The following is a 19,145-nucleotide window of genomic DNA, read 5'->3' as shown; positions in this document are numbered from 1 at the left end:
ACTACTACCAACTGGGCCATTATTAAATGAGTATAATGCTGTAAACGTTATTGCTGCAGAAAAGCCAATTGACATGGTCGTAATACACAGCGTTATCGCTCTTATTAGAGTATGAGTTGCTTCAGGGCAGTAGGAGCGTCTTTTACCCCAGGGAGAAGCCTACCATTCAACTGTTTTGCAAAGTCAGACATAACAGCTTCGCCTACCCTTTCACTGAACCGACTTTGTCTTTTTGCGGCATAGGCAAAATGTGATTTTCCTCGGCTTTTACCTGCGATTCGCCGCTCATTAAATTGCTAGTCGCACTCTCTGACTTCCTTGCCGAGTTGCTGTGAATACTGTCGGTTATAGGATTCATCACTGGGTATTTCGGGTAGAGAATACTTTCCTCTGCGATAAAAACTGTTCATACTTTAGCGTTAACATATTAAAAATTTTCTTAGTGAACCCTGGAGAACCGCCAAGAGAAGAATATCATAACGCGTGAGTTTTAACAAGGTTTGTTATAACTTTTCTGTAATAAAATATAAGCCTTGGCGAATAAAAATGTAAAGTAATGCCAAACTTTCTTATCTCTTGTCTATATTGCTTTGGTATTGGCAAATTGTTAATATTACACCACATTGGAGTAATGAGTTCTTGATTTTTCCAAAAATCCATAGCATTGAGTTTTATTGTGTTGACAGATTCTTTGCTCAAAAATGTTTAATTTTCTTCTTCAGATTGTCAACACGAATGTCTTTGCGAACATTTCTATCATACAAGTTACCTATTAATTTATTTTGGCATGCAATTTTTTTTGTAGAAACACTTTTACCTTAGGTTTAGTGGTTTTATGCGCACTTTTTTAGACAACTATATTTTAGATGATGCCACAAATTACTTATTAAAAAAAAATCCGAACAATTCGGACAAGGACCATATTTTTGTATAAATTAACCTACATTTGTCTTTTGGACGTCTGCTTAAAATTAGCTTACCTTTCCGACTTGTTAACACCTCAATATTGTGATAATAATCACCTGCTCTAAGTATGCTTAGAAATCTTTCCTTTCGTTCTACTGATTTTTCGTCTAATGGCAGAAGACGGAGAATTTCTTTTGAGTACATAATTATTATGAGCAGTTATTTTACCGATAGATTTGTAATAAAAGTAACAAACATGTTTTTTATCATAAACAGGGTTACGAGTGTCTGTTTTTCGACTGTAAGTAACAGATACTTCTGTATTTCATTCATCAGAATCTGACTCGTCTATATTTTGCCACTTTGCTACTTGCTTGAGCTCTTTGTTTCGTTATAGCATCTAACAACTTGACCAGAGTTAGATACACTACTTACTTCAGAAGAGGGTTCAGAAGGAATAGATGAACTCAAATGATATTTTTTTTGCAGAAAGAAATTCAATATGTGATTTATCTGTGTTTTCACGAGATGTTAAAACAACTGCGACTTATTTGCTTCTTTTCCTAGTTTGAATAATTGATGCTAAAGTACGTGGGACTTCGCTATTTTCAGTTTGAGTTTGTTCTGATTTGTCAGATTAAAAGGCGTAATCTGGAATTACAGTTGGATATTAAGCGGGCATATTCCGGTTGCTCTAAAGACAGAAATGGCTTTTTGCACACCAGCAGAGAGTCAGTAAACTTCCAAACTGTAAACTTGGAAACATTTTTTTCTTGAATTTGAACATATCTATTCCATACTTTGGCAAAACTGGACTTTAAACTTTTAAAAAATGCCATGTCTAAGGATTGAAGAAACTGCGTTGTACCATTTCCCAGGCACAACAATATAATTTCATGTTTTTCAGCACATTTTAGCATTGCAACAGAAGTACAATGCGTTGAGTGCACAACTAAAACCAAAATCAGTTTCCCAACAACTTTACGAGGTAAGAATTGAGTCTTCAACCAACCATTGTAAGAATATATCGCTCCTAATATAACCTGATTTTTCATTCATATAAACTACATAGTCTGGTGGCATCCCATCTTCAAATACAGGCTTTTTTGTTTGTCCTTTGAAAATACATGGAGGAGGAATAAAAAATCTTCGGCATTGCAACAAGAAATCACAGCTATTGTTATTTTAAACAGAGTAATCAGTTGAATAATTGCAAAGTTTTTTTTTATCTAATAAGGTAATTGTTTTGCTCTTTCTGGAGGCGGTAGTAATATAGTAGCTACCGTGTATAACAATTGCTGAAACAACGTCTATTTATAACAGTACTATATTGTAATGACCCTCAAGTTTTTCTGAGCAAGCATTTTGAAAAAATAAAATATTTATTTTCTAGTGTCATTTTGAATGAAATTTCAAAAAACAATTTGAATTTTTGTTTAGGCACAAATGCACATTAGATTTTTGGCACATAATTTTGGAAGTACTCTTACACCTTGGCTGCTTACATCTCGAAGCAAATTTTTTGTCTTCATGGACAAGGTTTATCTCATGAAAGCAGACCTCTACTGTTGGCCGTACTTCCTGCATTTTTCGAGATTTTACAGGCGGGGGCGTCGATGACGCACTAGGTGAAGGCTCGCTCGAAGGCCGTTCTCTTTTGCGGTTGAGCGTTGTTGTTTTGTGATAAAATTAGACTTTGTGTAGTGTCTTTTTGGGTATTTTTATCCGTGTGGCTTCTTCCCTATATTCTAGTCATGCGTTGACGCAAGCAACATCTAATGCATGTGTAAAATGCGTAGAGTCCACGTGCTACCTTCTTGTTATAATTTATTATTAGGTTCACAAGAAATACTTACTGCCCTTTCTTCAGAAGTTTCAGAATCGCCAGAAATTTTTTAATAAGTTTCAAATTCTCTTCATTGTTATCAACTTTCTCCTGTAAATTTTTCAATTTTTGATGACATTTAGAGTATTTTTCAATTGCTCGTTTCAGCTGTGATGTAAGGACTTTAACGTGATGTCAAAGATCTGTGATTTCTTTAAACGATACGGTATTTAGTTGAATAGATATCGAACTGGTTTCTAAATAATCAGAAAGTACATTATAAATTGTTTTCTACTAGCAAGGATTGTTAGAAAGGGAATAGCGTCATCGGCTAAACGCAGCGAAGTCTTGGCGAAAATAATATCGCTTTTGTTGAAATAGCGTTCACTAACAGACCAGTGGTCTTTAATTTTAGAAACATGTATAAATGTTTTATAATGTCGGAACAGTTTTTTAATTATTAAATAATTTAGCAATAAATTTATCAACAACTTCAAACCATTTTGGTCGGTTTGGGGCACTGTTGGGAAACTGAAATAACGGTTTAGCTGTGTTTCCACAAATTACACATTTTCTGCCCATTATTATAAAAGAACAAGCAGATTCATTTTCCAAAAACATAATGATTACGTCGCTTTCTTGGCAGTTTACATCATAAAGGAATTAGAAGATTTGTTTCATTACGCTGAATGTTTAACACCTCTATTATGTACTAACATTCCTGGTCCTTTGCTACATTTCAATCATATTGCCTTTTTGTTTTAATATGTGTAGACACAACATGAAACTTAAACCAACAAACAAAAAAAAGGTGAGCAAAATGTTTCTAAAATAAGTAGAACACATTTATCACATGTGTAAAAACATTGAAAACATGAAAATAAAAAATGCCAAATCGAATAAACAATTTCCACCATCCACTTGCGCGTAAAAACGTTTTGTTTACAATAGGTGCCATGACGAAAATTAACACAAACAGTCAAATATCTATCGTCGTCATTAGAAGACTCATTTTTTAGATTAACAATTATTTCTCCTTGATTGTCGTCGATAAATATTTTGTTTTCCCAATCATTTTGCACCAATTGTTCACAAAATTCAGGTGTCGCAGTCTGCAAGGCTTCATCTCACATCGCCAACACCGCTGCATCGTCAAACCCGTTCCTTTGAATGTTTTGTCGTAGTACTTTTTCCACTAGACCATATCAATTCTACTGGGTTGTAGTGAGAGTGGTATAGTGGAAGTCGCAGAACTTGATGACCGTGTTCCTCCACGACAAAAATGTTCTGTTCTTTGTGCACTGTTTCTGGAAAATAAATTTTTTTATTCAATTTTGACATGTAAACAAACGTTTATTTTGCCGTCAGTAGGCCACTAAAGCTTTGGTTTATCCGGTAGCACCATAAAATTTTTAAACCGCTAGCGAAATAAAATTTTTATTTTGCTGTTTTAAAACCATGGTTACCATTTCTGTAATTTCTCCAGTGTCTTGCTGCTCTTTCCATCTAAGGAACTTTTGATACACTTTCTGATTTGGTCTTTTCTGGGAGCAAGTTTTGTCGTTAGAATCTTGCATGATTTTGCAATTTTTCGATAATTTTAGTTTGTTTAAAATAAACAAACACCGTCGCCAGAGTCACATACTACACACACACACCTGATATTGTACACTAAATTCTACGCATATAAAACTTTTATTTGGTCGCTGTCAATTCTGACGTTTCTCGAGTCTGAACTTTGAATCACCAATTTTTTCACAATTTGGGACTTGGGGTTGTCAAAATTGAATAAAATTTTGTATTACACTCGCGGTTAAAATGAATGTGTAACTCGCGGTCTTAAGGCGCTCGCGGCATACGCCGCTCTCACCTTAAACTGACCGCTCATTAAACATTCACTTTAACCGCTTCAAATATTCAAATCAAATATTAAATTTGCGTCATACAAAAATCCTTCCACGCTACCACATAACAGTTTCCTTTTCCAGTTTTTCTGCAAGAATCGGCGGAATCGTTTTGCCTTTTTGAAATATCCATTTTTCATCTAACGGGCCAATTTCAAGTTGGTTTGCAATTAATTGCAAGCTGCCTTGCTATGGTAACCTCGCAAAAATATAATGGTTTGTATTAAGAGTTCTACGAGATCACCATAGCAACGGCGCTTGCAATTAATTGCAAACCAACTTGAAATTGGCCCGTAAGTATACAAATTTGTAGATATTTTGTCTTTTTAACTCCCTAAATTTTCTTAAGAAAGCTATTCTTTTCCTGGCGACATCTGTTTTTTCACAAAGCGCCCGTCTATTGTCATCTTTCTTGTAATTAAAACCTGTATAAATATCAAGAAATTAAATTGCAATTTATTTTAAAATATTATGTGAAATGAATTTCAGTTGATATAGTTACCTAACGAAAAAACTAATTTATGTAAGGAATCGCGACCTTCGTCGTAAATGTACTTTTCCTGCAACCTAACTAACAAACTATCCAGTGTCACGTATTGTTTTTCTTTGACCATTTCATAGATGTTATATCGAACTTGTACCTTTAAAACCGTTGGTAAATCTTCTGACTTCTTCTTCATTTTGCGTCGGGTTCTTTTTCTCCTGCAAATTCTTTAAGCATACTTCGGATGGTCTTTTCTGATATTTTATGGGTATTCCTGGACCCAAATTGTTTTTTTCGTTCTACATAAATTAGACCACATTTTGAATTAACTGACGAGATTTTTTGTCAAACATTTTGACAATGCACAACAAGTCACTCACAAATTAGCACGTACAAACAAACACAAGGAATACTTGTAAAAAAGTAAACTTACAGGTGCAAATATTCCCATACTTATAGAGCACATTAACCTCCTAATAACACAGGAGAAATCCAAATTCACTAATCCCTTAACATTACCGTAGATACTCTCTGTAATAGGTAGGTACTTAATTGTCAGTTTGCTAACTACTTAGAAAATTCATAATCGTTTCTGTACCAAGAAACTTATAATCTTAATGCATTTTCCCATTAGTAAAATGTTTTGAAAATTAAGCATAACATCACGGCTAGTTCCACATGGTTTCTAAAGTACCATGTCGAGAACGTCTCCGATCAGGGTTCGTCTGTCGTGGTAAGCTGGTTCTTCCGTCTCCATGACATCGACGTTGAAGTTTCAATGGAGAAATCTGCGGAGAGTGTTCGCGTTCGTACTGTTGTTGTGGCTATGTAAATCGGTTGAAATCACCCGCGGCGATTAGCGGAATGTTGCCGTCAACAAGGACGTCCAGGTCTGGCCATAGAAAACCCTACAAGTGAAGGTATTCTATGGGTCTGGGGCATCTAAGGTGTTGTTACCGTTGTTATAGCACGAGATTAAGCTCAGGGGCCTTCTCGTGATTTCTGTTACATCAGCATCGCCTTCAGGTGTTGGAAATCTTGAACATGCGCGGAAGAATATTTAAGTTGTTTTCTTACGTAGATTGCCTTGCCTCCTATGAGTTCGTCAGCACGGTCTATCGGTACATAGTGAAGCCTTGAATTTGGGGGTTCCTGTGTTGGAGCCATGTCTCGCTCACGAGAATGAGATCCAGTTCGTATTTCCCGGCGAATTCTTCCAGCTCGAGAGGGCCCCGGGCCGAAAACCCTGCGTTCCAAAACGCAATCTGCAAGGAATTTGCGATGACTGAGTTATCACCCATCAGTTAAGTAAAGGTGGAATGAACGCCATCAGTGACTTTGCATGGGCTTCCTGTCCTTGGCGGCGGCGATAGTGGTGAAAGGCTGCGCCCGTTGTGATGCCAGATCGAGCTGCTGGTGGATGGTGTTGTTGCCTTTCTTGGGGGCCGCACCCTTTTTGGGAGCGGCGTTCTTACTTGGAAAGGAGGGGTTTTTCGTCGCCTTTTTCGATTTCGTGAACTTAGGGCACCCTTGGTAGCTGGCGGTGTGACCTCCGCCGCAGTTCGCGCAGTTAGCAGGTGTGCTCCAGACCCCCAATTTTGTAAGTGGCCCTTTAGGTTCACCCTTCTTGCCAGCTTCTTTCTGGATAGCTTTAATTGCTCGAGCTTTTGCCTTGACAGTTGTTTTCCAGTTGCTAAAAATATGTACTTAATATATTTCATTTTTAATTAGTTTATCACATTACAAGCAATCAAGTTGCCTTTTGCCTCTCTTTGTAATTCTTTTTTGGCCCGCCACTGCTGTTTAACAGTTCTGTTACATTTTCCCAAATACTTTTAATATAATCATTGTCTTCTGCAGGATGCAAGGCGTTTTCCCGGAAGTTAACATCGTTTTCAAGTTTTTCGATATGTATAGAGTGAAAATTGTTCAGTTGTGGTTTTTGGATATCTTTTCCCTTCTTTATTTTCCATTTCTTTTTCTACGTAATTACAACATAATGATTGATTGGTGATTTATTATCAACGCGCGGAATTGTATCTGATACGCTAGTGCTGTCGCGGCGATAGTTTTTACAAATATATTTTTCTTTTGGACTATATCAACATAACATAACATTTCAAGATCACAAATCTGTGGTCCTGTGGTTGAAAAATTAAAAAGGGCGTCAAGTATTATTATTTGAAGTAATATAGTAATATAGAAGTAGTTTTTTACTAGCTGTAAATACTCCTAGCGACGCACTGGCTACGACCTTGTGGACCAGATCAAAGCGTCCTCGCTACTCGCCGTAAAACACACCTTACTTCAACTGGGGGATTGCAGCGGTGAGATAAAATCCCGCGTACTGTTTATTATGCTGGTATAATCACAGTTCTTATGCGTACCTCCAAACTCCACAACATGGAATACACTTTCAATTACAGCAAGACGGAAGATGTGTACAAAACCAACTATTGTGAAAATTTGAAATTATGTACAATAGATTCCATCTGTGTTGACACAATGGTAAACGCAAGCGTTCCTTTGCTAAGAGCGTATACTGTCGTAATGGAAACATTCCTTCGTTCCGTTATATAAAGTCCAATTAACTCACAAGTTTCTCCTCAACGGGTGCAATAGAGAATAAGATTTTAAAGATCCATTTTGACCTTTCCTTTACGATAAATTCTTTAACAAATGGATCCGTTATTAAAACGTTAAGATACATAATTCTAATTTTAAAACAGAATTTAAATAACGCTGGGACGTTTGAGCAGCATTTCGGAACCCGAACGTCATGGCGATGAACTCAAACAATCCACAATGGTGTCCTTTGGCACGGTCACACTATTAAAGCGCCTATATTCCCCGTAAGGGCGCCATTCACCAGGTTGTTTCTTCTTTACCTGGTAGAGAGAATAGGGATTTTGTGATGGTCTGAACCAGCTCTGCTCCATCCTAACCTGGAATTCGATTTTTGCCGCTTTTATTTTGACAGATTCTTCTTCATCAAATCGAAGACCTACAGTTAACTTTATAATGTCTTCCATATCAGGCTTGCAATTTTGATTACCTGTGTTTGTCTCATCAAAATAATCGTGTATGATTAATTTTCGAAAGATCATTTGAAACTCATTAATTGGATTTCTTTTTTGTTTTATAATCCACCAAAAACAATTTTCTAGTGCGTCTTGGCAAAGGCGTCTTCTTAATATGTAGTTAAATTCAAGATGTTTTATTTGTCCCCATTAAAGTAAAGGATAATTGATAGAAACCCTTAGACACCGTATAAACCTAATATTTTTCGTTGCGACGTGGTTCCCCTTATTAGAAACTTCAAAAGAATCTAAAAATTCCAGTGTTTCGTTTGAAACATGTATTTGATATTCCATTCCCTTAAATGCTCTATTATATTTCTGGTATCATTTTGTTTATTTTCGATGAATTTAAAATATCGAAAAGTTTATCAAAACCATTAATAAATTTAATCGTCCCCACAGTCTCCGGATTTGATTAAAAAAAAATGAACAGGATGCTAGCTATGAGAATAAGACGTTCATGTCATTGTCATTTGCCCCCTTTTTTTTAATGAAATTGTATCTAAGCAAGTGCTACATACGGGTACATACCTAAAGTCCCCGTTTCACTTAAAAATTGTGTGGCAAGGTGAACTTTCATTTTTGCCATATTGGATGGAGCAATATGGGAATCTGTTAAAACTGGAGCAAGTCTGTTTTGACATTTCCTGTCAAAATTATAAAAATCTCTAATATATTTTTTCTTCAAACGTCAGAAATACGGGTCATTGCATACCTCAGTTGATAAATACAAAGTCCCACTTCACTGCCTTGACAGAAGAAAAGATTCTGCTTAGGCTGCAAAAATTTTTTGCTGCCGCTAAATCAACCAATGAAATTTAAGCCTAGTCGTCTTATGTGTTGATGTTGATGTTCTCACTGTTACTAGTGTTTTGTGCTGCCAATGTCAATCACAGACAACTGTCATATGTCATTTGTCACAATTCAGTCGGTCAGAGACGAAGAGTCGAATTATAACTGTCACTTATATCATCTTCGACGTTTAACATATTTTTATTAATTTTAAATTTTGGTGTTTCGCCTTATAAACCCCATTGTCTTATTCGACGCTGCTACTGCAGATTTTACATGTTCATTAAATGTCAATTGACTATCAAATATGATACCTATATCTGCGATTGACAAGACTCTTTTCACGTCATAACCTCTCAGTACATAGTTAAAAGCAATCCCATCTTTGTTTCTAGTATACGAAATCATTCTACATTTCTCATAATTAAGCTCCATTTCATTTAGCGAGCACTATATCATCATTTCCTTCATGCTCATTTGCAGTACCATGCAATCAGTTACTGAGTTGACTCCCTATTAGACAGCTTTACATCATCCGCAAACAGTAAACAACTTTAATTGCATCCGGCAAATCATTGATAAATAATTGAAACAACAATGGACCCAAGTTGAAACCCTGTGGTATACCAGAAGTTTGCAGATATTGCGATGATACCACTACATTAAGTTTTCTACCGGACAAATATGACATCAATAACTTGGCCAGTGAAACTGAAAATCCAAAATATTCCAATTTATCAACTAACAAATAATGTTTCACCCTATCGAAAGCTTTAGCCAAATCTAGGTACACAACATCAACCTGAACACGAGCATCTAGAGAATTTGAAATAAACTGTGTAATATTCACCAGATTTAATGACTCAATATCTACAAGAATGAATTTATTATTTGTAACACTCAAATGCTTCTTTTACACCAGTATTGTTATTTATCACATTTTTCTATTGCGAATTTTATTCTGCACTTGCTAGAAAACTGTGAAAACTCACGTTTTGCAATTTCCAAGAATCGGATGCATTAACACAACACTTTTATTCGGAGACATTCTGAAATTATTTTTCTCATTTTTTTTTTAGTGAAGTACAATTTAAAAAATTACCGCCAAAGCTTACTATGAAATTGTTGTACCTACCTCATCTGTAAATCCAATATATGAGGCCGCTTTACGGGGATGGTCCGAAGTTAACTACAGAATAAAAAAATTGTGACGCAAGCGGCCTGACGAAGTCTTCGATTATCTAGGAGGCCTTGATATGAACATTCACTTGACTACTTGTCACTACCCTAAATTTTTATCACATTGAATTGTGACTGAAACCACGTCGATGTATAATATACGAAACTCCTGAAAATTTTTATGCAAATGTTTCTTTGTCGTTAAATTTTGTCTACGATTTTGGAGTTCATCGTACTTTAAGGTTTTTAGGCCTTAATAGTTTAATATTTGCAATAAAATTTTGCTGTCGCACCAGAGCACAGCACCAGAGTGACGTTGATGAACACAACCAGTGTCGCCAACTAATTGAGATCTGCACCCAGCAGAGTCACGACAAAAAAACGGTAGAATCCGCCAGCTGGCTACCATGTCCGCGATAAAAAAAAATGTGACGCTGGGGTACTTCGAATAGAAGTACAAATTATTACACCAAAAATCATCGGTATGTCTAACTGTATTACATTTAATTAGATTTATATTATAGTACTGATTCACCCTATTTTAGCTCTTTTATCATCTTTGTATTTGAAAAATTGAAGCACTGGCTTTATTATCAGTAGAGAGCGGATTTATAAGCACAAAAAAATTAAGAATAAGCGCTTAAATAAGCACAACATTTTCAATAATAAAGTTTTATCTTAAGCAAAAAAGCATTAAATGAGCATAACACTTTCATTAAAAAAGTTTTATTTTAAGCAAAAAAGCATTAAAAACATAATCATATTACAAATCAAAGAACCCTTCTTAGAACTTTGGATAAAATATTATTACAATAATCCTAGACTTTATATTTTACACACGTATTTCAGTTTTCTTTAAAACAATTTATTATTGTAATATGTTCCAAGTTGTCCACTGTAAAATTTTTTCGCCGATCATTTAAAATGTGTTTAAAATTGGAGAATGTGCGTTCAACATCCACACTCGTTGGCACAAATTTGAATTTTGCAACTAATGTTGAATCTAACTCCAAATTTTCCACCTTCTGGCCTTGTAAAACACGAGCAACGTCGGAAAGAACACCGAAACCTGCATTTTTATTTAACACTTCGTCAAGTTTTTGAGATACTCTAGTACCAATATCACCCCTTACTGCGTTTGCTTGTTGTTTAAATTCTTTCACTAAGTTTATGGCATCTACCAACAACATGTTGGGTTTTTCTAACTTTTCTATTACCTCACATACGAATTGATAATTGTTTCTTAGAAAAGCTAGATCTTGTCGCAAATCTTTGTTTTCCAAAATATTTATGCAATCTTTAATCGATTGAGAAGAATCTTCGCTAAACTCCGTAACTACTTCCTCAAATTCTTTGATATATTTGTCATAATAAAATGTGGCCTGTAAGCATGTTCCCCACCTTGTTATAATCGGCTCTGGGGGCAATGGTATGTTTGGAAATTTTTGCTTAAAATGTTGCACTCTTAGTAGGGCTTTAACAAAAATCTTTTTACCATTTGCCACTAATTTATTAACAGTAGGAAACTACAAACGTATTCCTTCAGTCACTCTGTTTAAACCGTGGGCAATGCAAGTAGAGTGAATTAAATTGGGGTACAATATTTTTAGATTATTCCCTGCTTTCAACATATAACGAGCTGCATCCGAGATCATCAATAAAATTTATTCGCCGGTACGGCATTTGGCAAAAATAGTAAGGGAAGACTGTCATTTACAAATCTGGTAATCGTACTGCCATTTGTTTTATCTAAAATTTTCAAACTTACTACATACCCTCGACTAGGGAAATTTTCATTTAAGATTCCAACAATAAAACTTGCCACGTATCTTCCACAACTATCGGTTGTTTCATCGACAGCGAACCATAAATAGTTATCTCCAATGCGATGTTTAATTTCGTTGTAAACTTGCTGAAACACTGGGCCTACATATTTTTTTCGGAGAGTACTTTCAACCGGAATATGTCGATTGCAGTGTTTTTCAAGAAATTCTTGAAGAGGACAATTCTCCAATTTTTTTAAAGGTATATTGGACTGGATCATCATTTTACATAAATCGAAATTAAACTGAAACTGCTCAGCTTTTGTGGAAGTAGATGCAACAGATTCATGTATGGTCTGCTGTTTAATTTTAGAAACTTCAAACATTTTCTTCCTTTCTACATGAAGAGTCGTTCTGACATGTTGCGTCCCGTTATATTTTCTATCACTTTGAATCTAAAACAACGTACATATACAGGATTAACAAAGGAAAATAGATAAAAAAAATTAGTGGACTTACGGTTTTCACACAAGCTCTGCAAAATATTTTGTTGTTTTCTAATTTTAATTCTGGAAAATCCCTTATCCACTCATCCGGCGTCGATTTTACTTTCGGCATTCTTTTAAAATATTAGTAATATTACCAAAAAGAACTCAACATGTAACAAGGGAGAACCACGTATAACACTGTACTACGACAGATGCGATAGACTGATGGTTATGAAATAAACGGTTCATTTACTTAAAAGTTTCCATTAGAAAAATTTTAAGGTAGGTAGTTGGGTACAATAATCCTTTTTTCTAGAAAATCTTCAACGGTCTTGCCGCAAAATGCCGAAAAAGAACATATGGTTAAAAGCTTTAATTCATTATCAACGGAAGTAAGGATTTAAAGTCATAAAATCTATGGAGTATTTTTCCAATCCTATAATAAAATTTTATTACCCAAACAACCGGAACCTATTCACAGAATAGGTCTTGAGTAAGTGTACTTCAATGGTCAAGTCCAGGTAAAATGCATACGATACGATACGGCTAACTAACAAGTATTTGTCATCCCGACAAGGCCGGCATTTGAACAAAATATGCATTAAAACTCATATTCGTCGAAAAAAGCATTAAATAAGCATATAAGTTTTAATATGCATAAAATTGAAAAAAAAGCAAATAACCATAAAAAAAAATTGTCAAATGACTCCAAATTGTATCATAGTTACAGATATAAAGAGTTTTGAAGTGCTTACATTTTTCACAAAAAGCATTAAACCTAGAAATCCGCTCTCTAATTATCAGGTTTATTATGTTTTAATATATGTACTATGTACCGAGAACAAGGATATTTGTCCTAGAATTTCTACATTTGAAAGCACTCTATTTATAAGTTCATTTATTAAAGTGACTAAAAATTGAATACATCTATCGCGCAAATTTCTCTCATCTTTGAAACCTCTTCCAACCATTTTTTTTTTATTCCTATTTGAACAAGATATCCTAAGTAACAATTCGGGTCAACGTAATCTTTTATTTTTTCTGCCACCGATGGTGTAAATAAATGTAACAGTAGACTGAGTAATGTTTATTATTATGCTAATTAATTTTTCATGTATGAGTATTATGAATGAACTATGCTAACAGTGCGATAGACGTCATTTGCTAGAGTAGACGTAATTGTTTAATTAGGCAGTTATTGTAATTTAAATATATTATAGGGGCAGTAATTGTTTCCTCTTTTGCTGGATGTAAGTGGCTGTTTTTCTTTTTCTTTTTCCATTGGTGTAAAATATCTTATTCGTTTTTTCCGTCAATATTACTTTTGATTCTATTTATTTTTCTAAATGATTTGTTAAATCAGTCTTCAAATAAACGTTTGATTATGTTACGTGTGATTCTATGCATGTCGTCTTTTAATAAGTCACTACTAATATGGCCCCTTGAGAACACAGCTACTTTTTAAGGAAAACACCCCGATTTTCAAGGGTTAACAGAAAAGCAGAAAAATCGTGAAAAGACTCCCGTTTTTAAGGTAAAAATTAACATTTTTTAAAGAATTTGACCGGTTTTTCCAAACGTACCCTTTTTTAAAAAAGTCAAAATTCGGACAAAGTCCTCATGAGCGAAGCGAATTCGCCTTTGAAAACACTGAAAATTAGCAAAATATTCTTTATTAAATTTTATTTATAATAATATTTTATTGGTTTATATGAACTTCCCCTGCGAAACCCGAATCAGTTGTAGGATTTGAGCTGGAGCTGGAGCTGGAGCTTTCATTCGAACTCGGATTATTTTCTGGTCTGCAAGAACAAAATATAAACATTAAATAATATAGATATTTCAAAATTATTTATTGTTAGATTTTCATCATTTGCTTCAGCTGTACGCTCAGCGTTTTCTTGTGCAATCGCGGCAACATAGTGGAACTGACAGCATCTATTACATTGTTATCAGAAACTTCCATAATTGTATTATGTTCTGTATGATCTTCAACATGACGACGAACTATGTAGCTGAAAGTATTACATTACCATTACAATACTTTTTAATCAAACATAATTATTATTACCTGTTTTTCCATACAAGATTTCTGGACTTCAAATCTTTCCATAAAATCAGCAAGCATTAGGGTTTCATTAATACCGTGAATGTTTCGTGATGTACAGCAATTTGAAAAAGCTTTGGAAGTTTGACTATAAGGTAATTTCGATTTTGCAGATATAGTAATTTTGACCGAAAATGTATATGATATAGCAGCTTGCATAGATATTGTAGCCGTCCATAGAGTCGAAATTTGCGAATAAAAATCAAAATAAAACCGGTTCAAACGGAGCACGCGTTGCACAGAGACGTATTTAATATTAAATGTCATCTTTTTTTTATTTGCATATACAGGGTGACTCAAAAAAATTAATGAATGCATGAATTTATTTTATTGGTTTAATCAGGATTTACAGAACCGAATGCTTTGAAATCTTGGAGATGTTTTAAAGTTATTAAAAGCATGGTAATTTTTTTATCAAGATGTATTTGCTCATCCCTCCTAAAAAATTGATGACGTCACGCCAAAATTTTGCTGAATAATTCCTATCTAAAATGTACAAAATATGATGAGTCTGTACTTGTGATTTATCATTCCATTCATATTTTTGGATTTGCATATACAGGTGACTCAAAAAAATTAATGAATGCGTGAATTTATTTTATCGATTTAATCAGAAATTACAAAACCGAAGGCTTTGAAATCTTAGAGGCATTTTAAAGTTATTATAAGCATGGTAAACTTTTGTTCAAAATGTATTTGTTCATCCCTCCTAAAAAAATTGATGACGTCACCCTTAAATTTTGCTGAATAAATCCTATCTAAAATGCAAAAAATATGATGAGTTTGTACTTGTGATTTATCATTCCATTAATATTTTTTAGATTTTCTTAAGAGGTGGCTCAAAAAAATTAATGAAGTCAATTTATTTTATTGATTAAATTAAAGGCAACACTTATTACTAGTATTACATTGGACCAACCCAATTTGGTAGACACAAAATTTTTTAAAGTAAAAACTCGGTTGAAACATAAGGGTAGCACGCTTATTTACATCGACTTTAACATTACAGACGTGCATTTGTTTTGTGCGCTGACTAGGTTCCGCGAATGTGGAATAGACATGTTTATAATCAACCAGTTGTGAATTGCACCGTCAAAAATTAAAATAAAACCCAATGTTTTATATAATAAGCGGAAGTTGAAGCAATAAAACCGATGGTCGTTTTGTTTACAGTTTCTCTGTTTGACTCTCACGTATGCTATGTTACGCTTGTCGTCTTAAATTAAGAATGCTTATACATAAACGATTTTTTTTCATTTGCCTCTCATATTACACACCGGTGCCGTATACGTGAGTAAATTGTTTCGTTGTTTTATTGATTATAACTAGAGCTGTGCGGTCGAAATTTATGTATCCCCACTATCCGTCCCATCAGGCCAGCAGTGCCGGCGGCTGCAGTCTTGCCTTCCTCGCTTCTCGCTTCTCATTGTGTATTATTTTTCATAATTCACATCAATCGTTTTATTGTCAACGAGACCGACACTTGAACATTATTAAAATGATTATTGTTATTATTTCGTGGATATGGATTTTAAAATCATCAACTGATTTTCAGTGAACATTATTATTCGCATAAATTTCTTCGCGATACGTAACATCGGCTGCGAGCCACTGGTCTGCCGTAGTAGGGGTCGATTCGAAGCGTTTAAATTTCGACCGCACAGCTCTAATTATAACAAATCAATATTCAAAACGACCCAATTCATTTTCCCGAAAATTGGGGAATACAATAATTTTATTCTTAGTATTACACTGCATCTATCCCAACTGATATACGTGTCCTTGCAAAAATGTTGATGACGTCATCGCAATTTTTTTTAATTCCCACTACAAAAATGTAATGAGAAAAAAAACACAATAGGCATGCAGTCGTCAAGTTTCCGACAGCGAGGGAAGTACTGTCTAAACTCTTTAGACCAATTTTTTCATAAAGGAATACATTTTCCAATTTTTCTTTACAGTAGTGGAAAATACAAGTGGCAGACCTAACGTTTAATGTCCGCCACTTGATTACCATACAAGTATGAGCTTCTGTCAATTAATGTTTACTTACCTTCTATTTATGAATAAACACCTGACAAAAGCGTGTTGAAGATGAGTCAAGCGAAAGGATACTGAAAATCTCATAAGATAACACTAATGGTCAAGTGACATTCACTGTGCTGTTTATATGTAAAAAGGTACAGTACCCCAGATAGCACAAGGGTATATGGTTGTTGTAAAATTAGGGTATTGTGAAGACGACAATGGAGCAGCTAATAGGCAAACCCACAGTTATAAATTGTTTGTGCTGGTTTAATGTACCAAAAATATTTAACCGGACTACCCAGCAACAGATATTGAGGTGGCAAGATACTCAGACAAATCCTTGATTTATGACGCTAGGATTGAGCCGGTAACAAGCCGGTATATTACAAAATTTCAATTTTACCTAAAAAAATATTACTCCTACTGTTTTTCGTTAAGCAACAAAAAAAGTATTTGTACTAAAAATAAAAATAATCACCACGTGTTGGAATTTGTAGTTAGATTGAAATCGAAAACAATACATGGCAACAAAGTATTTTCCACAGTTTTTTTATACTGAATGTAAAAATTCAAACATTATACATTTGTTATGTGAATAGTTGTATGTAATCTAATATAAAATGATAGAGGGGTTACACAACGCAAAAGAAAAACCTTGACAGTGATAAAATATTATTGTTGGTCACAAAGGCACTGAATTAAAAATTATGGTAACACTTATTTTATATTGTTTGTAGAACCCAAATAAGAAGATGAAGAAAACTTTATTAGCCCTGGAAAGGCGTTCGATAACACAGAACTCAGCTTACAGTGATTACACAAAATAATTCCGGCGCAGCTTGACTGGACTCTTCTTCTTAAATGAATATCCTCGTTCTCGTGGAGTCCATTTAAACCCACACTTCCTTTTAGATGTGCGGTGATCGGGATCTTTCTGGATTGCCGTTCGCGATTTACGCTTCCAGGCTGTTTTTAACGATCCGCCGCTCACTGTCGATGAGTCATCATCGGCGTACAGACAAGACAGCTCTCGGCGGATTATAGGTGTCGTACCGGGGCGGCGTATGGATTTATTTGCTAACAATATTGTAAAATTTTTAATACATATGTGTTAGCAATTGTTTTTAACACTTGCTCTATATGTGCTCGTATTCTTTTTTACTTATTCTTGTTTTACTTTGTTAAACAACTGTGCCTACACATTTCCTATAAATATGCATTTATAGCTGCAAAATGCGAATGTTATTCTCAATAGCCACATAATATGCTCAACTTTTATTGGCACAGTATTGTGTTGAATTTCACACACAGGAAGTCATAGGTACATTAAATCGTATTTGAGTAATACAAAACACACTATATACACACAATATACTATATTTTTAATAACGTAAACAAAAATAAATAATACTTTAACAAAAATATAAAAAATCTAAAAGTTGTCTGAGATGATTTTCTCGAGGCACTCCATTCAACGTTTGGCTTCTTCGTGGATGGCCACCACTTCTTCATTTTCTGAAAAGATAAAAATCATTAGAACCATTACTATTTCAAAAGTTGATTTTCAATTACTTAGTTGAATTTGTTCTTCTCTCTCCCAGTGCTGCTTGAGCAGGCACTTTTTTAGAAGACTCTTTGAGGTTCTCCGCCGCCTTCTCTGGTAACTCAAGGGTTTTCTTGTGGATTTTTCGGCTGCCTTCCTCTTCTTGGCTAACTTGAGTTGTTCCTTTTTCACGAGTACCATCCCAACAACGATGCTTCGTCTTTCCTTCACTGATAAATGTGGATCTAGCTTCACTATTTCAAAATCCACCATCTCTTCAAAGCAATTTTGAATTTGCCTATCCACAGATGCATCGATTTCGAAATTCTTGTGTTCGCAGTTGGCCATTTCGAAATTGTCACCACAAACGCAAAATACACACTGAATGGAAAAGGGCCCACTGAACAATTTATACCTGCCCAAGATACCGCTTATCAAAACGCACGAGGGAAGGGGAGAACAAGGGTTTTTCTTTTCGACAAAGTAGGGGGGGATATGACGTTCAGAGGAGTTGATGGAAAGAGAGAATATGTCATTGAAAAATCACAAATATGGTTAATTATTCCATTTATGGATGGTAAAATTACATTTCTTTATTACAGTCTAGGCATACAAATATCGCACGATATCAGTCGTCGAGAGTACCCCGCGCTTTACTCAGTATAGGTATAGTAGCCTGCATAGATATTGTAGCCGTCCATAGAGTCGAAATTTGCGAATAAAAATAAAATAAAACCGGCTCAAACGGAGCCGACGACAGCATGCAAGTTCTGTCACTACGGCGCGCGTCGCATCACAAAGGGGTGTATTTAAGGCCGATTGCACAAAATCTTAGGGTCACTGTAATCTTACTATTTTCTGTCTACAACAAACAAACACAGCTACGAAACCGACGATCTAGAGAAAGATGGAAGTTTGAAAATGTATTTCAACAAGTGTAATAACTAGAGAGCGGATTTTATGAAATTTGCATATCCGTTATTTTTTGCATATAAGTCTTGATATTTAATATGTAAACGAATCATGCTAATTAAAAAAGAATACAG

The 19,145-nt window shown here is 34.8% G+C and overlaps 1 protein-coding gene across 1 annotated transcript; it reads right to left on the bottom strand.

Moving 5' to 3' along the window:
• Positions 1 to 17,917: 17,917 nt before the first annotated feature.
• LOC135123138 (uncharacterized) lies at positions 17,918 to 19,145 on the bottom strand. Its single transcript, XM_064047644.1, has 2 exons — positions 18,129 to 19,145; positions 17,918 to 18,071 (listed from the first exon to the last, which is right to left on the bottom strand). The coding sequence occupies exons 1-2, from the start codon at positions 18,445 to 18,447 to the stop codon at positions 18,028 to 18,030; spliced, it is 363 nt and encodes a 120-aa protein (XP_063903714.1). The 5' UTR covers positions 18,448 to 19,145; the 3' UTR covers positions 17,918 to 18,027.

The sequence above is a fragment of the Zophobas morio genome, unplaced genomic scaffold (assembly GCF_036711695.1).
Source record: "Zophobas morio isolate AGI-343-1 ecotype UQ-CSIRO unplaced genomic scaffold, CSIRO_AGI_Zmor_V1 ptg000006l, whole genome shotgun sequence".
NCBI classification, from domain to species: domain Eukaryota; kingdom Metazoa; phylum Arthropoda; class Insecta; order Coleoptera; family Tenebrionidae; genus Zophobas; species Zophobas morio.
Note: the sequence above shows the minus strand (reverse complement) of the source record. Positions and strands in the feature narration are given on the sequence as shown.